This window comes from Saccopteryx bilineata, chromosome X (genome assembly GCF_036850765.1).
Source record: "Saccopteryx bilineata isolate mSacBil1 chromosome X, mSacBil1_pri_phased_curated, whole genome shotgun sequence".
Lineage (NCBI taxonomy): Eukaryota > Metazoa > Chordata > Mammalia > Chiroptera > Emballonuridae > Saccopteryx > Saccopteryx bilineata.
This window is the reverse complement of record NC_089502.1, coordinates 100,843,332-100,864,756: the sequence shown is the minus strand read 5'-3', so window position 1 is coordinate 100,864,756 and position 21,425 is coordinate 100,843,332. Positions and strand designations below refer to the sequence as shown.

The 21,425-nt window shown below is 42.7% G+C and overlaps 1 protein-coding gene across 1 annotated transcript in view; it reads left to right on the top strand.

The window, feature by feature from the left end:
• DGKK (diacylglycerol kinase kappa) overlaps positions 1-12,906 on the top strand; it is a 203,834-nt gene extending 190,928 nt beyond the window's left edge. Inside the window, exons 22-29 of the mRNA XM_066250504.1 lie at positions 208-321; positions 666-800; positions 3,299-3,459; positions 3,960-4,101; positions 5,445-5,531; positions 9,110-9,220; positions 11,878-12,001; positions 12,836-12,906. Coding sequence (XP_066106601.1) covers positions 208-321; positions 666-800; positions 3,299-3,459; positions 3,960-4,101; positions 5,445-5,531; positions 9,110-9,220; positions 11,878-12,001; positions 12,836-12,906 — 945 coding nt within the window. The remainder of the gene's footprint in view (positions 1-207; positions 322-665; positions 801-3,298; positions 3,460-3,959; positions 4,102-5,444; positions 5,532-9,109; positions 9,221-11,877; positions 12,002-12,835) is intronic.
• Positions 12,907-21,425: the final 8,519 nt, after the last annotated feature.

Below are 21,425 nucleotides of genomic sequence, written 5' to 3'. Positions count from 1 at the left end.
TTTTTTACTTTAAAATAAGATATGTGCAGTGTGCATAGGGATTTGTTCATTTTTTTTTTTTATAGTCCGGCCCTCCAATGGTCTGAGTGACAGTGAACTGGCCCCCTGTGTAAAAAGTTTGGGGACCCCTGCTTTAAAGCATACCTGCTTGTGGTAGACAAGGTATGGTTTCTCAAAAGGATATGTGACAGGGTTCTTCTTCCTCAGGAATATGAAGCTCCTGCAATAGATGATGGGAAGCTGGAGGTGGTGGCAATCTTTGGTTCCATACAAATGGCAATGTCCCGTATCATCAATCTGCATCATCATCGCATCGCCCAGGTAGGCAGGGACTGTGTGGCCACCAAAATGGGACTGAGCTCTGTGGTTACAACCCACGATATGAAGTTTTCCCAAGAATTAACTGGGTATAAGAATGTCAGGATGGAGGGATGGGCTTATCTGGTGGACAACAGGGTACTGGCTAAGGTTGCAGACTGAGGTGGTAGGGACTGAAGGAGCAAAAAGCCCATAGGTAGCACCTGTTTCATCTCTGAGATAGTCGGGTTACAGCCTTGCTAGTCTTGCTTCAGATACACATTATAGCCATGACTGTGGGATTATCAGATTGGTCTACAGTAGTTGCCTCATTTTTCTGCACCATTCTTCCTCCTCTTCTCTGGCAGTGCCGTGAAGTCATGATAACCATTGATGGTGAAGAAGGTATCCCAGTGCAAGTAGATGGTGAGGCTTGGGTTCAGAGACCAGGCCTTATCAAGATTAGATACAAGAATGCTGCCCAGATGCTGACAAGAAATCTGGTAAGAAATGAAAGGTTTGTCCTGGGATCCTAAATTGTCTCATCTACAACATTTCCTGAGTACTGAATACTTCCAGTAAAGCAGAATTCCTCAAAGGGATGTTTGCTGGCTACTTGCATCAAAGTTGCCTTGGGTGCTTACTAGAACTGCACATTTCTGGGGCCTACACAAAGACCCAGTGAATCAGAATGAGGATGGGTAGTTCATAGAAACTTGCATTTGTAAAGAAGCCCCTTGAAACATTCTTTTTCATTTTTTTTATTGAGAAAATTAAATGCAATGGGGTGACACTGGTGAATAACAGTACATAGATTTCAAGTAAACATTTCTGTAGCATTTGACTGTTGACTGTGTTGTGTGCCCATCACTCCAAGTCAAATCATTTTCCGTCATCATATTTGTCCATCTTTACTCCACCCACCCACCCCCATTCCTCCTGGTAATCACTTCCATTTTATCTATATCCATACATCTCAGTTTTATACCCCACCAATGTGCGAAATCATATAGTTTTTAGCTTTTTCTGATTTATTTATTTCACTCAATATAATGTTCTCAAGGCCCATCCATGTCATAAATTGTGATATGTCATCTTTTCTTATGACTGAGTAGTATTCCATTGTATATATGTACCACTTCTTCCTTTATCCAGTCCTCTATTGAGAGACACATTGGTTGTTTTCATGTCTTGGCCACAGTGAATAAAGCTGCAATAAACATGGGATTGCATGTGTCTTTCCATACTAATATTTTGGGTAGATATCCAGTAGAGGATTGTTGGGTTATATGGTACTTCTATTCATAGTTTTTTGAGGAAACACCATACTTTCTTCCATAATGGCTGTACCATTTTACATTCTCACTAGCGGTGAATGAGGGTTCCTTTTTCTCCACTACCTCTCCATCGCATGTCTTATTGTTAAAAGTTGATCTAACAGGTGTGAGGTGGTATCTCATTGTGGTTTTTATTTGCATTTCTCTAATACCTAGCAAAGATGAGCACCTTTTCATATATATCTATTTGTACTTTGTATGTCTTCATTGGAGAAGTGTCTGTTCAGGTTCTCTTCTTATTTTTTAACTGGATTGTTTGCTCATTTGTTGCTGAGCTTTCTGAACCCTTGATATATTTTGGAGATGTGTTTGCAAGAGTCATCTCCCATTTGGTTGGCTGCCTTTTTGTTTTATTCTAGATTTTTTTTATTGTGAAGAAGCTTTTTAGATTAATATAGTCCCATTCTTTTATTGTTGCCTTTACTTCCCTTGCCTTTATTTTATTTTTTATTTTTTACAGAGACAGAGAGAGAGTCAGAGAGAGGGATAGATAGGGACAGACAGGCAGGAACAAAGAGAGATGAGAAGCATCAATCATCAGTTTTTCATTGCGACACCTTAGTTGTTCATTGATTGCTTTCTCATATGTGCCTTGACTGTGGGCCTTCAGCAGACTGAGTAACTCCTTGCTCAAGCCAGCAACCTTGGGTCCAAGCTGGTGAGCTTTGCTCAAACCAGATGAGCCCATGCTCAAACTAGCGACCTCGAGGTCTCGAACCTGGGTCTTCGGCATCCCAGTTCAACGCTCTATTCACTGCACCACCAACAATCAGGCAACTTCTCTTGCCTTTAAGGTTCAATTCATAAAGTGTTTTCTACAGCCAAGGTCCATCAGCTCAGTACCTATGGTTTTTTCTATGTAATTTATAGTTTCAGGTCTTATATTTAGATCTTTGATCCATTTTGAATTTTTTGTGCAGAGTTATAAACTGTTGTGAAGTTTCATTCTGTTGCATGTGGCTTTCCCATTTTCCCAGCACCATTTATTGAAGAGGCTTTCTTTTCTCCATTGTGTTTTTTGGCTCCTTTGTCAAAAATGATTTGTCTATATATATATATGTGGTTTTATTTCTGGGCTCTCGATTCTGTTCCATTGGACTGTATGTTGGTTTTTCTTCCAATACCATGCTGTTTTGATTATCATGGCTCAATAGTATAACTTGAAATCAGGTTATATATACATTTTACCAGTAAAGAAAATGAGTACTAGAGAAGTTATATAATTTGGTAAAGGCCTTACAGCCTGTAAATGATAGAAGGATGATTCCAAATTAAATTAAATATTTTTGGCTCTAAAATCTATCATAATATAGTGCCTAGATTTTGCAAAGAAGGGAGCATGAAAGATGCCCCACTGTCTTATTGATGTTAGTGCCCTCAAATAGGAATTTCTGGAAAGCAGGCATCTATCTGATTGAATCATATTGTCCCAAGACTCAGCATAGTAACAATAGCAGCAAAAACTAAAAAGTGCCTGGTACAGAAGATATATTTAAGAAAACAATGGATAAGTATATAGGTGTATAGGTGGGTGTATGAGGGAATGAATGGGGTCCCGTTTTTCCTTTACCCACTATACCCAGAAATATCAGACTCAAACATATCTGTCACATGCCTTCTTAACTACAGCAATCATTAGGATCTGCCACTGTGTTTATCTCCAGGACTTTGAAAACTCAATGAAAAGGTGGGAGTGCAAGCATACTGAAATTCAAGCTGCCTCTCAACCTCAGTTGGATTCCAAGGAATCTCAAGATAACCTCTCTGAGGAGGAGTCTGCCCAGATGCAGCATTTAGTTCAGCTTGCAGAAAACCTCATCAGCAGGTAAGTGGAACTAGCCCAACACAGGGCTGAGAATCCTAACAAGGGAGAGGAAGAAGCCAATTGTGTCAATTAGCTACTGGGGAACTTGGTCTCAGAAAGGAGTCTTACTCAAAGCTCTAAAGATCGGCAGAAACCCTAAAGTCCAGACAGGAAATGGTCTTTGTGCTCAGCAATAAGCCAGCTTAGACCTTTCCAATTAGACCCAGAGACGAATGTTGATTTTTTCCTGCTTCCCCAGACCCAACAGGACTCATCCCTGTACTGGTCTTCACTCTCCAGAATCACCTAGTATCTAATACAGGTGAGATAAGAAAGGACAAAGGTGAATACCTAGAATAGAAATTTTTTTAGCACAGGTGGCTACCTAGAGAAAAATAGAGATAGCAGGATGGTACCAATTTGGATACCCAAGACTTTCTATTCTTATTCTAACCCTCACCAGCACCCCAGTCCAGAAGTTCTTCAGAACTCCAGACTCATCTGTCTTTATTTTATTACAGACTTACTAACCTGAGCAAGGTCCACCAACATGTATCTGTTCTCATGGATTCTGTAAACGACAGCATCAACATCCTGAAAGATGTGTTTTATGACCAAGACAGTGGTAATGAGGTAGTTGCAGCTTCCTGTACTCCCATTGAGGTAATGGGGCAAGGGAAAGATGAAGGAAGTATTGTAGTAATAACTAAATAGGAAATGGGATGAAAAGGAAAGAACCAGAGCCGTAGGCTGCATGGAGAAACTGGGCAAATGATATATCAAGAAACTGATGGATAGAGTGGAAGGGAAAATAAGTATTAGCTGTTATAGGTCCAGAGTGGCTGATAGGAGAATCCCATAGCATATTTCATCATCTGAGAGCTAGCCCTGATAGCCACCTACCACACTAGTGTAGATGAGAAATGGCAAGTCAATGGAAAAAAACTTGGCTTTGACCCTTCCTCATCCCAGGTAACCTGTTAAGGCAATACCTGTCACTGAAACCTGAGCTTTAGGCTGTCTTAATTTCCCTCTTGATAAATAGGTCTAGATTAGAATATGTGATGTTAAATGTGCTGTCCCATGACTTTACCCACTGCCAGATATTTAAGAGATGCTTTTAAAAAGTAGTTTTAGTGCTGAGCAAAGGATACAAAAGGGCCACATGTAGGGTCAGGACCTCCTAAAATTTGGGTTACCTACTTATTTGGGGCCAGATCTTAGTTGGAGGAGGCCTGGAGCTCAAGGCCTGGAGTTTCAAGAAGAGAGATGGTTGGGCCTAATTTTACCTACCATAAGAAAGGTAGTGTTAGCCCAGTGGCAACAAGTAGCATCCAATTTACTCTCTGGTTTGCATATTTCTTATTCCCATAGTATTCAATCAATGATGCCAAATGCCAAGTTGTACTGCCCCCTTTATAGGATACACCAATACAGCTATAATAGTTGACAGCTGACATCAGTTCTGATTGGTGGTGACCATGCTATATTAGTTATATTGTATATATATATTTTTAAATCAAGTGAGAGGCAGGGAGGTGGAGAGACAGACTCCCACGTGTGCCCCAACCAGGATCCACTTGGCAACCCCTGTCTAGGGCTGATGTTCTTCCCATCTGAAGCCACTGCTCTGTTGCTCAGCAACTGAGCTATTTTAGCACCTGAAGCAAGGCCATGGAACCATCCTCAGTGCCTGGGCTAACTTGTTCATTCTAGCCATGGCAATAGGAGATGGGGTGGTGGAGAAACAGATGGGCGCTTCTCCTGTGTGTCCTGACCGGGAGTTGAACCCGGGACTTCCACACACCAAGCTGATGCTTTACTACAGAGCCAACTGTCCAGGGCTTAGTTGTATTATATTTTGAATGACTTTTTTACCTACATCCATATCCTACTAGTCTGCTCCTCCCTTCCCACAGAGAAGTCAGTTGCTGCATGCTTGTTAACCAAAAACATCTTTGACTTTGTCCTTTACCTTCCTTTCTTTTCCATTCTTCTCCTCTTAGACTTTAAGCAGAAATGATGCAATAGATGTTACATTTAGTCTTAAAGGGCTCTACGATGACACCAAAGCTTTCTTGGATGAAAACTTGGTAAGTGGAGGGGGATGGAACAAGGGAGGGCAAAGTATCCCATCTGAAGATGGTCATGATCTATGCTTACTTCTCGGGAATTGGAAGATACATAGGATCATCTTAACCAAGTGCTTTTCTGGCAGTCCCTGCTGTGTCATCCTCACCCAGGATTGTCACTGATCACTTCATAGATTACACAAATCCATAGGGACTACCATATCCTTGAAGAAAAATCTCCCCCTCTTCTTTGGCAATGTCTTCTGGGTCCAGGCCAATCAAAAGTAAGTTGTTCTCATACCTAAAACAGCTACAGTAGAAAAAGGCAAGTTTTTTCAAACTCTATATCCCAAGTGTCCACATGCCTCTCTCATCATGTGGCAAGATAGTATGGAATAGCAGCAAAAGTTGGGAGACCTAAGGTTCAAATCCCAAATATGGTACTTACCAGATATATTACTTTCCTAAGGCTGCTAAAACAAAGTACTAAACTCTAGGTGACCTAAAACAACAGAAATTTATTGTCTCATAGTTCTATAGGAATATAAGCCTGAAATCAAGGTGTCACCAGGGCCATATTCCCTCTGAAACCTGTAAGAGAATCATCCCTTGCCTCTTCCAAGCTTCTAGTGATTTGCTGGCAATCTTTTGTCATTCCTTATCTTGTAGACGCATTATCCCGATCCTCCATCTTCACAGTGTTCTTCCTGTGTCTTCCTGTCTTCAAATGGCCATCTTCTTATAAGAATACCAGTCATAATGGATCATGGACCCACTCTACTTTAGTATAACCTCATCTTGAAAACCAATTACATCAGCAATGACCCTGTTGCTAAATAAGGCCACATTCTGAGATACTGGGGTTAGAATTTCAACATAACTCTTTTGTGGTGGGGGAGAGGGGACACTATTGAATCCATTACACTAGGTATATGAAATAATTTCACCTTTCTGGATCTCAGTTTCCATATCTACAAAATAGAAGTGGTAATCCCAACTTTTCCAGGTTGTTGTAGGGATTAAACCAACTATTGTATATTAAGTGTCAAGCTCTGCTTGGCACATAGTAGAGCTTGATAGGTGGTGAATTTTATTAGCATTAGGGAAAACAGACTGAGGTTCAGTTTTGGAGCTATGAGAATAGTTGTGCATTTCTCAGAAGGCAAAGCTCATAGACACACTTGGTGAGTGTGCCCTGATGAGTCAACTGATCATGGCCGCCCCATTTTTGGGTTGCCTGTTAAGGCCACGAGGCAGATGCTGCTCTTGTTTGTCATCCAATTATTTTTTATTTGAAGAGGGGTTTCTGAGTTGATATCCCAAGAAGTGTATGTGCTTCCCCTTTTCCATTTCCCATCTAATTGGCACACTGCACAGGCAGCGGGGTACCTAAGTCAGTCAGGACAGGATGTCCCCGCATCTGAACCCCAAGCTAGAGTCTTTCCTTAGGCAATAGCATTAGAAATACTTTCTCTATATAGGCATAACTCAATGACATGCCAGTTTGGGCAGCAGGAAACATGGGAACTTGTACTTTCATTGCCACTCAAGCTTTCTTGAGGATCATGGCATGAATATTGGATCCTGCCAGCCAACAACCCAAATTAAGCCCATGCCATGTTTAACATAAGACCTGATAAGGACCCAAACACACATACACACAACCAAATGAGACCATAGGTCAGGCAGCAGCTAATTAAGAATGACCAAGTAGCTCCAGAAAAGATGACCAAATATCTCCAGAAAGGCTATATCATAGAGGTGGCATGGAGATAAGGCTTATTTCATTTGGGTGTTGTTATTCCTCCCCTTGAGGAAGGACAGTACAGAGCTCTGTGTTGGCAGGAGAATATAGATTTATGATGAAGTAAATTCCACTTTCCTTATTTGGCAACCTCAGTTGTGCTATGGCTAGTGATGTGTTGGGACAGGAACCAAGAAATAAGCAACAAAGTCCTAGGACTAAGTCAGTCTGCACATTTATTTCAGAGAAGAGCCCCAGACAAGGTTTATACTAGAAACAAATGGACAGAAAAATAGAGCACAAGACTCAGGCCCACCCACCTACTATTTTTCAGAGCCTGAGTCTCCAGATGCCAAAATAAGATGTCATTATAAAGCCATTTTATTCCTTTCCTATTATGATTAGGAATCATTTTACAAGGCCACAAATTCCCCTTTTTTTCTATGCCTTTGGGTTTGGCTTCAAACACCATTTGAACATTGCTGTTAAGTATGCCCCTAAGAACTCCTTGCTCCTTCTCCGTTTACCTTTAAGTGATGGCCATTTCTACCTGATCCCACAGCCATGCATGCACAAATGTCCTGTGCATCTGGGCTACTCTGTACTGTCCTAAATCATTATCTGTAAAACAAAATCAAGAGATTGTCTGTCAGCACTGGCTTGTTTCTCTCTCATATCCCATCCTGACTACCCATAACCTTCAACCCCATCCCCCACCCATTCACTTGCCACCCATTTGTGACAGTTGGCAGCATTCCAATTATGGCTAGAGCATCAAGTGGCCAATGCACAGCAAGAAGCCACATAAGGGCCAGGTTGAAAATGGAGTGCATGTCAGCAAGGGAGAGGTGAGGCCAAATTAGGTGGGCTGGAAAACATTTTCAGGTTGAAAACATCAGCATATATCCCATACTCCCAACTCACTATTTACTGGAACATGAACAATCTCACCTATGTTGCTGGTTTAGAACTTAGTTTGCCTGAGTTGGAGATGGTTCCAGAAGAATCCATTTTAAGCCTCCCATGGACTGAACATAGTTCATTCTGCAGGTGCCGGTGGTTACTAGGAAATACTTAAGCTATGTTTCTTGAACTTGTGAGACAAGCCATCTGGAACTCACTTCTTACTAAGAGTGAATAGACAGGAGCTAAAGCACATCCTAAAGAGGCAGGGTCTTCTTTTCTTCCAGGAAGGGGAATTGAATCAATCTCTTTCTCTAGGTCTCTACTTGTTTCACAAGGCAGCCTTTAAATTACAGTAACTATGTAATAAAAATTCCCCAGCACCAGTCACTCCACATATTCTTTATGGCACTGTGTGGTATAAAGGATAAGCTATAGAGTTAAACAGGTCTGAGTTCTGCTTAGCCATGTGATTGTGAACACTAAATTTCTTTAACTCTGTTTTCTCATCTATAAAATTAGAACAATAGTACTTTGCAAGCTATTGAAAACTTATTGGAAAGATGAAATAAAATCATGAATGCACAGTGCCTGGCACAGTATGTGCTCAAAAATTGGTAGCTGTTATTTACAGACCGTTGTCCTGAACTCTAAACTGTAAGGGTATAACTCAGTGTTAATTGACTCTGGTCAAAGGCCTTTCTACTTACTAAACTGTGAGCATGCCCAGCCCTAAGGAAAGCCCCACCATCTTGTGGTTTTGGGGGTCTCTCTATTGAGAAAGAAAAGAGCTCACTACATGCTTCCATGACAACAAGGCCAAAGGAAATTAAAGTTGGTATCCTGTGATCTCATGGCCACTAGAAGGGAATAGGAGTGGGGGTGGAGGAAAGAGCTTCTGAAGGCAGGGTGCTAGGCATTGGACATTCACTCTTCTTCTTGTCTTCACCAGATGAGAAATGCTGAGGATGAGGCCACACTGCAAACTTTCCTGGATGACATGAATGAGGCATTTGAAAAGCTATCTGAGATCAACTGGATGAATTCAGTCTTTGTTCCAGAGGTCGGTGACCTGAGGATTGGGAAATAAAGGGGAAGAGATATTATTTCTTGGTGTCCTACCTTCTAGTGTGGGCAAGGATAGTGACTTATGTAGCAAAGGGAGTCCAGTAGTGGCTTTTAGCTTGCGCTTAGTAGAGCCTCCTCCTCCCACTTCCTTATCTTAAGTAGACAGGACAAGACAGAAAGCACATTGAAAAATTAGATGACCATGGAAAAGTAACCAGAAAAAAGAATTAATATGTGGCAGGAGATGATTGGGAAATAATAAGCAAGTTTACTTTTTTTCTGTGCTAATCTAGCCGCAATTTCCCCTCCCTGCTCAGGACTGCTGCCAGAACTAAATTTCATCAGGTACATAACTTTGTGACCATACCAGTTGTTGATAGCCAACCTCTGTTCTAAGAGATTGGTTCCCAGACCTTAGTGGTAGTTAAATCTTTCAAATATCACTTCCCCATGCTTATTGTTCCTCTCCCTCTGGGAGCATGGAAGGCTCTCCATTGACTTCCCCTAGCAGATGTGTGGCTGAAAAGCAAATCAATCATACCAATAGTGGTTACAACATAGTTGTAGGGACATCATCATTTTTGGACAGCTCTGAGTACTTTATTGAGATAAAAATATTCCTTTTTAATAAATCAAATGACCCTGAAATATTACCCTAGCACTAGGTAAATTACTCTCTTTATGATTTGACAGGGTTTTCCTTTAAATTTCCCCATCATGGAATGGCTCATTTCAAACTGTAGGAATCCTTGGCTCCCTACTCATTATACTCATTTCTGACTTCATACACCAATTATGTGCATGTTGTGAGCAAGCCACACATGCATATTTGGACTAGTGCAGCAATCAGACTACCATTTAAGAGAAAAAGTTATAGAAAACTTCAGGTCATAAACAATTTAATAACTTTCTCATATGCCTTTGCTGATGACTTTGCTGCTCCTGATCAGTAGCCCTCTAGAAAGGGAAAACATGCTGTCATGCAAAAAAAGGAAGCAAACTCTTGTAACATCCTATTTTCTTATTACATAGTGCAGCTATTATCTCACCAAGTTCCTAAACTAAGCAACTAAACTGGATACTGAGAGAAATTAGAAAAATTGTCCATGGTCTAAGGTCTCAGTATATGAGTCGGCCTGGCCTGGGGCATAAAATCTCTTTTCTGGGTTTCAGTATTACCATAAAGATGAAGGCTCTAAAGAAGGCAAAGTGGATTTTAAAAAATCCAGGAAGGGCCCTGGCCAGTTGGCTCAGCGGTAGAGCGTCAGCCTGGCGTGTGGGGGACCTGGGTCCGATTCCCGGCCAGGGCACATAGGAGAAGCGCCCATTTGCTTCTCCACCCCCCCTCCTTCCTCTCTGTCTCTCTCTTCCCCTCCCGCAGCCGAGGCTCCATTGGAGCAAGGATGGCCCGGGTGCTGGGGATGGCTCCTTGGCCTCTGCCCCAGGCGCTAGAGTGGCTCTGGTCGCGGCAGAGCGACGCCCCGGAGGGGCAGAGCATCGCCCCCTGGTGGGCAGAGCGTCGCCCCTGGTGGGCGTGCCGGGTGGATCCTGGTCAGGCGCATGCGAGAGTCTGTCTGACTGTCTCTCCGCATTTCCAGCTTCAGAAAAATACAAAAAAAAAAAAATCCAGGAAGATGTTGCTTATTCACATGACACTAAACATGCTCACCTTAAGGCCACAAGAGTCAGATTCACTTTGGCGGGAATAGCAGTATGCAAGTCAGTTATTCACTGGGCTTTTCAAGGCTTTGACTAAGGGGCAAGGTCATGTTCACTTCCTTTAAGTTTCCTCGCAAAGGCAGTACTAAAGGTCCTTTACATAGCCTACAGGAGAGGGTAACTGGGAACCAGAGCAGGAAGAGGACAGATTTATACTCTTCTTCTAATGGAAAAAATCAGAGGCATACATAACATTGAATATAAGAAAATCCCAAAGTTTCTTGGAATGTGCTTGGCTGGACTTTCTGGCAACAAAGTTAACTTTGGAATAATGTTTTACTAAGACCAGAAGTAAAACAAGCACACTTTAGCAGAAGCAAGAGGACCGAGAGGCTAAGCTGGAACTGAAGAGCTTTAATGATCTATACAGCAGAGAACCCACATTTATAATTAAGAGCTATTTATAGAGAACCTTCTTTACATTCCAGACAGGAAAGCAGGTGGCCTGCAAGACAGGTTCTTCCTTATAGCAAGGTATTTGGCCAAGGGGATAAGTTGGGGCTGACCAAACCATATGTCTGAAGAAAGAGGTGATTGTTTTCCTAATTCATGCAGAGGTACCACATGAGCCAGCAGTGGCCCTAGCGATTTCACTGTGTAATAATTAGCTACATTGTATCTCTCTGAGTCACTGTTTCCTCATTTCTATAATAAGGGTAATAATAGCCACCTAAGGTTTTTGAGGGGCTTATATGAGAGCATATATTAAAGTATATAGAAAAGCACCTGCTAAAGAGTAGGATCTTGGTAAGAAACAGCTGCCTTCCTAGGGCATGGAACTAGTGATTAAGGGTATCTCCCACACCTGGATAGATAGCAGATCTACCTGCTTTATGCATCCATCCTTATTCATCATCTTACCAGGCTTACAGGAATTGTTTCTGAATGTTAGGCAACTAACATTTTGATCTTCTTCTTGCTCTGGTTTCCTAGGAAAAGTCTTCAGACACTGACAGTAGAAGCCTCAGATTGAAAGTTAAGTTCCCCAAATTAAGGAAAAAGAAGCTAGAAGAGGAAGACAAGCCTAAATCAGGCCAAGAAGTCCAGGGTTTTATTGGTAAGTCTGCCCCACAGGGATGGGGGTCATGAAGACCTCCCCATCAGCTCTAGTACCTCTCAGGGACCTGAAGCAATCTCTCTCCCAGTCAAATACAATGACAAGATTTTAGTCCTACTCTAGAAAACAGTATTATTTGAGATGGGTTGCGAATGTCAGTGCTGGGCACCTACAGGGTCAGGAACAGGTTTTATGACCTAGCTAAACATTTATATTCCCTGTTATAGTAAGTCCCTGAAAATACAAAATTTCAATGTTGCATTATTTGAATTTTGGTTCCATTCCATCTTCAAAATTGGACTTACGCATTATTGATATGTTACTGGGCCTAAAAAGAAATTTCTCTTAGAGTTGTCAGTTATGCCAATTCTGATGTCAATGGTCTCTCCTAAATTTTGCACCCAGACAACTTGGAAGGTTGAGAGAGATAGCAACAGTGAACATGAGGAGGGGCAGAAGGGATGGAAGGTGTTCATTTGTTTTGTTTTTGAGGAAGTAGAAGTTCGCATAAATACCAGGGGAGAATCTCCTGGAGCAGACTGTGTTTTCTAAAGTTCGGTCCAAGGTGTTTGATTCCGTGAGAATCTGCCAATTGGGAGACAACAATATTTGAGAGTCTGAAGTTCCATGGATTTTCAGGTTCTGAGAACTTTTCCCATTTGTGTTCAATTCACATGGTGTCAGCTAGTTTTCTTGGATGGCTCAGAGATGCTTGGTACATTAGAAACAAATGAGTCTGTCTCCTAACAGATTTTTTATTTGTTCTCTTTAGGATCCATACATTTAGGCATCTGGCAATGTGCTAACCTCATTATAATTATTTTCTCTCTGAAGGAAAACTGTGGCATCGCAGAAATCGTGAAGATGAAGCAAAAGACCCTCCAACATCAAGATCTCAACTGTAGACCCTGAAAGCTGAAAGGAGAGCTTACAACATTTAGAATTCTACTCAAAATATTCTCAAAACCTCAATATAGGCTAGACTAAATTATTTCAAAACAAATATGAACACCACTAAGAAAGATCCTCAATTCTTTATACTAGTACCCTTTTCCTGGAATCAATCAGTTCACCTTAGAGGTTTACATAATCTCATTGATCAAAGATTCCCATTCGGAGTTGTCTTATTCAGTTCTCCTTCTCTTTGTGCACCTTCTGCAACTCCAGTATTTAATTGGGAGAAGTACTTTATGAATAGCCTGGGGATCTACAAAGGATTCAAGGGAGTTCACCTCTTCAGAGAGTTTGGAAATGGTTTACTTTGACTAGCAAAAACAAAAAAACAAAAAATAACTGTTGATAGTAGGGAAAGAATGAAAGAAATACTTTCAGGGAGATGAGGAGAGAGGTCGGGATACCCAGGATTGGTTGTCTTTCACCCCCCAGCCCTGCCAGTTGCAAACTGCAACTTCAGTAGGTCTCTTCTAGTTGTCTTATTAAGATGAGAACAGCCTGACCAGGCGGTGGCGCAGTGGATAGAGCATCGGACTGGGATGTGGAGGACCCAGGTTCGAGACCCCGAGGTCCCCAGCTTGAGTGCAGACTCATCTGGTTTGAGCAAAGCTCACCAGCTTGGACCCAAGGTTGCTGGCTCGAGCAAGGGGTTACTCGGTCTGCTGAAGGCCCATGGTCAAGGCACATATGAGAAAGCAATCAATGAACAACTAAGGTGTCTCAACGAAAAACTAATAATTGATGCTTCTCATCCCTCTCTCTGACTCTCTTTCTGTCTCTGTAAAAAAAAAAAAAAAAAAAAAAAAAAAGATTAGAACAAAGTCCTGGGGGCTTGTTCATTTTCCTATTACAATGATCATGTGAAATCTTTCCTTGTAGATGTGGTGACTTCTCTCTCTACAGATTTTTTGGTTTTCCATGTGTGCATGTCTTCGCACATGTCCAGGTGGTGCTCTGGTGGCTGTGTGTATTTATTGGTTGGAATTCACCCCTGTAGCAACCATACAGGTTCCTTCCTACTGCCTTGATCCTAGCCTGTGTGCTTCCATGGAGTGTTTGCTGCATTCTTACTGGTTTGCTAACTCAATGTTTTGCCGCTGTGTTGCAGTATAGGTTATGTATAGAGACATAAAGATGTATATATTATATGTAATATAATATATATATTTTAAGAGCTGAGACTACAACTCAACTTCTAAGTGACCCTATAATTTATTGTGCTAACCCAGGAATCTTGCCCCCCCCCGATTCTATCCCTCATCCCTATTATTCTACACATATGCACACACTCATTTCTACCAACTTTCATAGTTCTTGGTGGAACTCCTAATCTTTTGGTGCATTTTCAGAGTCTTTAAAGTGGCTAGGATCTACCTATAGACCAGCTGATTCTGATGCCCCCTTAAAATTCTGAGCCAGGCCATGGAAAAGAGAGCAAAATACCAATGCCCTAGAGAAGGGGCTAAACAGGAATGCTTCTTGTTTTGCTGCATTTGTCTAGGATACTATTTAAGGAACTATTCCAACCTGTGCTGTCCCCATCTCCAATAAATGACCATATTGAACAACCAGACTTTGAGCACTCCTGAGGTAGGGAGTGCCTGACAATCAAGTAAGAGCCTGTGCCTTTCCCCACAAGTTTCATCCTGGCCTGCATCTTCTGGACAGGCTGTTGGGTTAATTCCCAAATTACCTTTGAATTTCTCATTTTATTCTTTCCTGTGAGTACAGAGCAACATTCAGAGTGACCAGAAAAAAACATGGGCCTGGTAAAATGGAGGCAAAGAGCCTCTGCTTCTCCCATGGTTCTTCCAAATTTCTCATGAAAACATACTGCCAAAATTTCTCCCAACCTCAAGTAGCATTCTTTCAATGCCCATTCTCAGTCAGGAAAACCTAATCAAACTCCAGTGTCCAGAGAGCTTCTATCTGGTTTGCCTTGTATTCCTACCCCATCCTCAACTCACACCTTTAGGCAAGCTGTCCTTCCCCCTTATCAAAAGAAATCAGAGAACTGGCCTCTCTCTACTTCTCAGACAAACTTAGCATGCTCGATTACCTGACTCCATCCAGGCTGGTTCATTGAGGTGCACAATCCAGACTCCAAGCACTGGTTCTCAATCCTGAAATTCCACCACCCTATCCCACTTAAACCAGCTAGCTACCTGTTTTCCACCTCTGCAGGGTTGAGGGAAAAAAATACTGACAAAGGGATAGTCCCCAAATGTCTGATTGTTGTGTCAAACAAATTAAGAAGTTCTAGCTCTACAACTTCAGAAGAACATTAATGGAAAAAGATAAAACATTGAAAACTTGTTTAAGTATCAGCATATGTTAACTTAGTGTACATATTTGAATGAAGGTGGTGTGCTGTTGCTGTGTCTTTGACTTTCTCTGCATCATTCTTTCTTCCCAAGATGAGGTATTAGATCAAATCAGCAAGGTCACCCCTGCAGCCTGACAGCTCCTCTGTGGCAGCACACATTAACGCTTGTACATACACAAAATTAGGAACCTTCTCAGAAGAACCTTTCCCAAAATGGAAATTTTCCAAATGAGCAAATGTAAGGAAACAGAAGGAAGTTTTGGGAGAAGGTAGCCTTATCTTGACAGTACCTAAACAGGGTTCTAGCTTCTTTTTGTCACTGATTATAGTAAACTATAATAGGACTCCAACTTTTGTGCTGACTTTCCATATGCCTTTGTACTCTGTAATGCTACTGTTGCTCTGTTGTGCCATCTGGATTCCCTTTCACTCACTCTGAGCCAAAATGATATTGAATGAAACCATGGATTTGAGGCTGGAATCAACTCATGAAGCAGAATTGATAGGTGATTAGGCCCAGGAGCAGGTGTGACTTGCTAAATTGCTTGTTGCCTCCTAAATTGCTTAGTTACCAGTTGCTTCCCCTACAGGAAGGCAGCTTGCTGAGCACCTGTTCTTGCAGGTAGTAGTTTGCAAACAAAGCAAGGAATAGTGATCTCTTTCTTAAGGGAGTTGGCTTAGCCTCTGGATGCATAAGCTCCTGTTAGGTCTTGATTATTAACTACTTTTGGTAATACAATTGCTCGGGTGGTGGGACCAGACACCAAATACCCATCTAAGTTATGTTCACAGATGCCATTAAAAGCCAGAATTCTTGGATTTGGTTGCATCTTTGGTAGCACTTTCTGAGGTATTGATTAAATGGGCTATACCTGGCCAAAACAGTGGGTAAGGAGAACATCAAGAGACTTGGACTGCCACTAATTGCTCTAGGTATCAATACTACAGATTAGCAACTATCAGCCCTCTCTCCAAAAAGGGCCTGCACTGTGTCCAAAAGGGTAGGGGAAAAATAAGGAAGAGACTTTCAACTTAATAAATTAGGTTAATGCTTGATCAGAAGAAAAAGTTAGAATCAACATAACCTTCCCTCAGGATACAAGTAGAATAATATTAGTTTCATAAAAGGTAGAAACTAATACCAAAGCAAACAAACCTATTAGCACCATTCCATCCTGTAAAAGACCTTGACTGGCAATATGGTTTGTGGAACGGCATTTGTGTGTTTGTCTGCTAATCTCTAACCCATGTTGTTTTCTGTCCATGTTTTATTTCTTTCTTCAGAGGCCCCTGCAAATAAGCAGCAGGGCCAGAGGCTGGTTGGGGGAGGAAGATGGGTTAGTTATGAGCTAACAAGAAAAAGCAGAAGGAAAAGATCCACAAAGTGTGCCCATTCCTTCTCCAACCCAAAATAGAACACCAGTTCTCAAAGTAAATAAAAGTTAATGGTTTTGTTTCTTAAAATACTTTAATAAATGGATACACATAATCAACATCAGTGTCTCATCATTTCCCTGGGGAGGGGGGAAATGAGTGGTGGTGGAAATGGCAGATGAGTTTGGGTGGTATTCAAGCTACAAACAAGCTATATGCATGTATGGATGGCAGGAGAGGGAGGACAGTAGAAGTACAAGCCAAGGATCTCATCAGGGTGACCATAACACTAAAAGAGCTGCCACAAAAAGTTCAAAAACATATCTGCGACTCAGGACAATCCTGTGGAGAAATATCTGTCACTGTAATTGTTCAAGAAACCAGTTCTCTATAGGACCCACATTTCAATGAAATGAATTAGTGTAAAGCAAGTAGCCACAGCCACCATCATCACAGCCGCCTGGCCCATGCAGGTTTGCATTGGATTCAGACAGTTGGTAAAGAAACAACGGAGCCAAAAACTGATGGGCCATCATCTTCGATCCTAGCTTGCACCTGGCAGGCAAGTAAAAACACACACTGGGCTCCAAAACCCACTCACATTCAGTGCTCACAAAACTACTGACTTATCCGAGTTTCCTAGAATCAAAGGTTTCTAGCTCACCAGACTTATTCACCTCTGTTCCCCATCTCCTTCTCCCTGCACAAACTCTGCACAAACTGGCTTCTCACTCAACACTCTGCCATCTTGGCTGCTTCTCCTGGCCTCCTCCACGTGGCCTTTCTCTGCTCTCTGCTCTCTAATGCTAATCTCAGGAACCAAGAGGGAGCAAGGTCCTGGTCTGCCCCACTTTTATACTGCAGAAACCAAAACCTTTAATCCAATATACAAAATAGGGAAGTCTCTAATACAAAGGCATTTATCTGGGGCATGATGGGATTGCATCACCCCACATCAAAAAGGGTGGGAAAGGCTTAGTCCTAAAACCAAGCCCCAGGCTACAAGGATCCTGCCTGCCCACAGCCTGCCCCCAACACACATTAATATCACCTGGGCGACAGGCTTCCATGTGGGCAGTGCCATCTTTAACAAAGTGAGCATAATATATTTTATCTGCCCAACAATCCACCCCTATGCTCACTTTACTACCCACAATCTACACCACCGGCATCCCTGTGCAAGGAAATTAGGCACATTACACAAATTACAACATGACAAATCATACAATTTCAACAATTACAAAGATACATTTCACCAGTCTCTGAGCACTTTGCCAAAAACGCAAAATGTCCTCGGCCTTCTTTCTAGCCATGGGAAAAGCTTCCCTGGGCAGGGAAGTGCTTCCACCCCCATCAGGGTATTTCACATTGTCCAAAATCCATAAGTCCGTGCAGCAAAGGAGCCAATGCCCAATCCGGTTGTAGTCCAGGAAATCAGTCCATGCACAGGAGACCTCAGCCATCGCCCTCATCTCTGCCATCCTGACAGATCTTACACTGTCCCAAAGAGGAGCACGTGGCAATGGCAGTCAGCATTTCCATCTCTGCTCCGGAGAGCATGATGGTGCCCGGCCCTATGTCCCAAAATTGCAGACCTACCAGGGCCGTAGTAGGTGCTCTTTCCAGCTGGGCTCTCATCTTACGGAGACTGTGGATTGCAACTCCAGCCCAATTCTCCTCATCCTCCAAAGAGGAACTGAAAACACCAGTTCCCACAGCAGGGTTCGAGTCCTGGGCTGCTGCCACCTTCTGCTCCACAGACCTTGCAGCTCCAGCTCTGGCCTCAGCCCTGGCCTCCCACTGCTGCTGGCTCTCCACAACGTCCAGGGCAAGCTGCAACTCATGAACCTGTGATTCCTTCTCCAGCATCTGCTCCATTTCCAAACAAGTCTTGCAAACCTGGTTGGCCTCCTCCGGTGCTTGCTTCAGCTCCAGGGTCGGCATCTCTTTCTCCCATGTTTGCTCCAGCTCCTTCCACTGCTCGGTTTGCAGGTCCCAGGCAGCCTCTTCCACAGAGCTCTTGGTCTCCTCACTCATGGCTGTAAAAGTCAGCCAGCCTATGGTCCCCAAGAGGACAGCCATAGGGAACCATAACAGCAGCCAGTCCTCTACTCCACCACTCAAAGGTGGTAGTGGCTGCTTGCCAATCTGTATCAAATCCTGCTGTCTATGCCAAATGTAAAGCCAGTAACCACGGCCACCATCATCACAGCTGCCTGGCCCATGCAGGTTTGCACTGGATTCAGACAGTTGGTAAAGAAACAACGGAGCCAAAAACTGATGGGCCATAATCTTTAATCCTAGTTTGCACCCGGCAGGCAAGTAAAAACATACACTGGGCTCCAAAACCCACTCACATTCAGTGCTCACAAAACTACTGACTTATCCAAGTTTCCTAGAATCAAAGGTTTCTAGCTCACCAGACTTATTCACCTCTGTTCCCCATCTCCTTCTCCCTGCACAAACTCTGCACAAACTGGCTTCTCACTCAACACTCCACCATCTTGGCTGCTCCTCCTGACCTCCTCCACGTGGCCTTTCTCTGCTCTCTGTTCTCTAATGCTAATCTCAGGAACCAAGAGAGAGCAAGGTCCTGGTCTACCCCACTTTTATACTGCAGAAACCAAAACCTTTGATCCAATATACAAAACAGGGAAGTCTCTAATACAAAGTCATTTATCTGGGGCATGATGGGATTACACCACCCCACATCAAAAAGGGTGGGAAAGGCTTAGTCCTAAAACCAAGCCCCAGGCTACAAGGATCCTGCCTGCCCACAGCCCGCCCCCAACACACATTAATATCACCTGGGTGACAGGCTTCCATGTGGGCAGCACCATCTTTAACAAAGTGAGCATAATATATTTTATCTGCCCAACAATTAGTTACTGGGGAGGGAAAGTGAGGGATGACTATAGCCTTGACTGCTAAATATCAATAGATACATAAATGGCAAAATCACCTTAAAAAACTTGACAATACAGGCCCTGGCCGGTTGGCTCAGTGGTAGAGCGTCGGCCTGGCGTGCGGGAGTCCCGGGTTTGATTCCCGGCCAGGGAACACAGGAGAAGCGCCCATCTGCTTGTCCACCCCTACCCCTCTCCTTCCTCTCTGTCTCTCTCTTCCCCTCCTGCAGCGAGGCTCCATTGGAGCAAAGATGGCCCGGGCACTGAGGATGGCTCTGTGGCCTCTGCCTCAGGTGCTAGAATGGCTCTGGATGCAACAGAGCGATGCCCCGGAGGGGCAGAGCATTTCCCCCTGGTGGGCATGCCGGGTGGATCCCGGTCGGGTACATGCGGGAGTCTGTCTGACTGCCTCCCCGTTTCCAGCTTTGGGAAAATGGGGGGGAAAAAAACTTGGCAATACAATCTACCTACCTAACACATACATTACATACCCCTTACTGGCCAGAAGGGTTTGAGGTAGGAAGGAGTTTTCTGTTCAAATGTAAATTGTTAAGGCCTGTGTATGGCCAGTGGCCGCTGGTGTTGTGGCCATGCAGGTTTTCATTGGATTCATTTGGCTATTCTGTTTATTAAAGTCTCATACGGTCAGACAAGCAAACAGGCAGGGAAGACTGATTCCCTCTCATTCAGAGCTCCCAAAGCCCTGATGCATTATCTTGTTCCATAACCTGGAAACTCTTTTCTTACTCCTCCTGGAATCAGAGGCCCCCACCAGCCTCAGCCAAGCTCCCAAAGCCCCTCAGCTCCCATTCCAAGCTCTCCATTCCTCTTCCTGCAAAACCCAGGCTGGAGAAAAAATCCCTTCTCCAGCAAACTTTAGCAATACAATGGCCTCTCCCAAGCAGGAAGGTAATCTGCAATTTGCAATCTGCTGCCCTGAGGGCAAGCACTGCAGCCTATCCCAGACTACATACACATGGCACTGCCCAGGTCAATGTAAAATATAAGTGAGCAAACTTAAAATACACATTTTACAAACTTCTTTGCCCAACAGCCTGGGATCAAAAATGATCCAATTTCTGGGCTACTACAAGTGATCTTGGAGGAGTCAGTTATTAGTCACATGTAATAGTAAGGTAAGCAATCATTCTCCTTTAGGGAAGACAGTCCTTCTTTTGTAAATTCCATTCCCCCTCGAAAACTGTCCTCCTACATGTCCTTTGATATTGGAAGACTAATCTGTAAATGTCCATATTCGATCTATGCAGAGCGAACCCATTGCATATGATGTGATCTATTTGTATTTGACATGATGATTCGTCAAGGATTAGTATCTAAATGAGTACTTTTTTCTTAATATTATTATTAAAAATTAATAGGCATGTAAGCATAATTACCAAATAAAATATTAAAAATGTTTTTATTATGCATTTATCATATTATAGTGTATTATTGTTGCAATAATAAAATGTTTCTTTTATTTACGATATTATTTTTTTCAATTTATTTTTGTCCTCCTTTTCATTGTAAAAAAGTTGGTCACCTTAGTAATGGGTAGGCAAATGAGGCTATACTAGACCAGGATTCCACAAAATGCTACACTAGGGTAAAAACTTGGATTTTCTAAATGCTTGACTTTCTTTTTTTATTATTAATTTTAATGGGGTGACATTAATAAATCAGGGTACATATGTTCAGAGAAAACATCTCCAGGTTATTTTGACATTTTATTATGCTGCAGTCCCATCACCCAAAGTCCAATTGTCTTCCTCCACCTTCTAACTGGTTTTCTTTGTGCCCCTCCCCTACCCTAACCCCCTCCTTCTCCTCCCCCCCACCCCTGTAACCACTACACTCTAGTCCG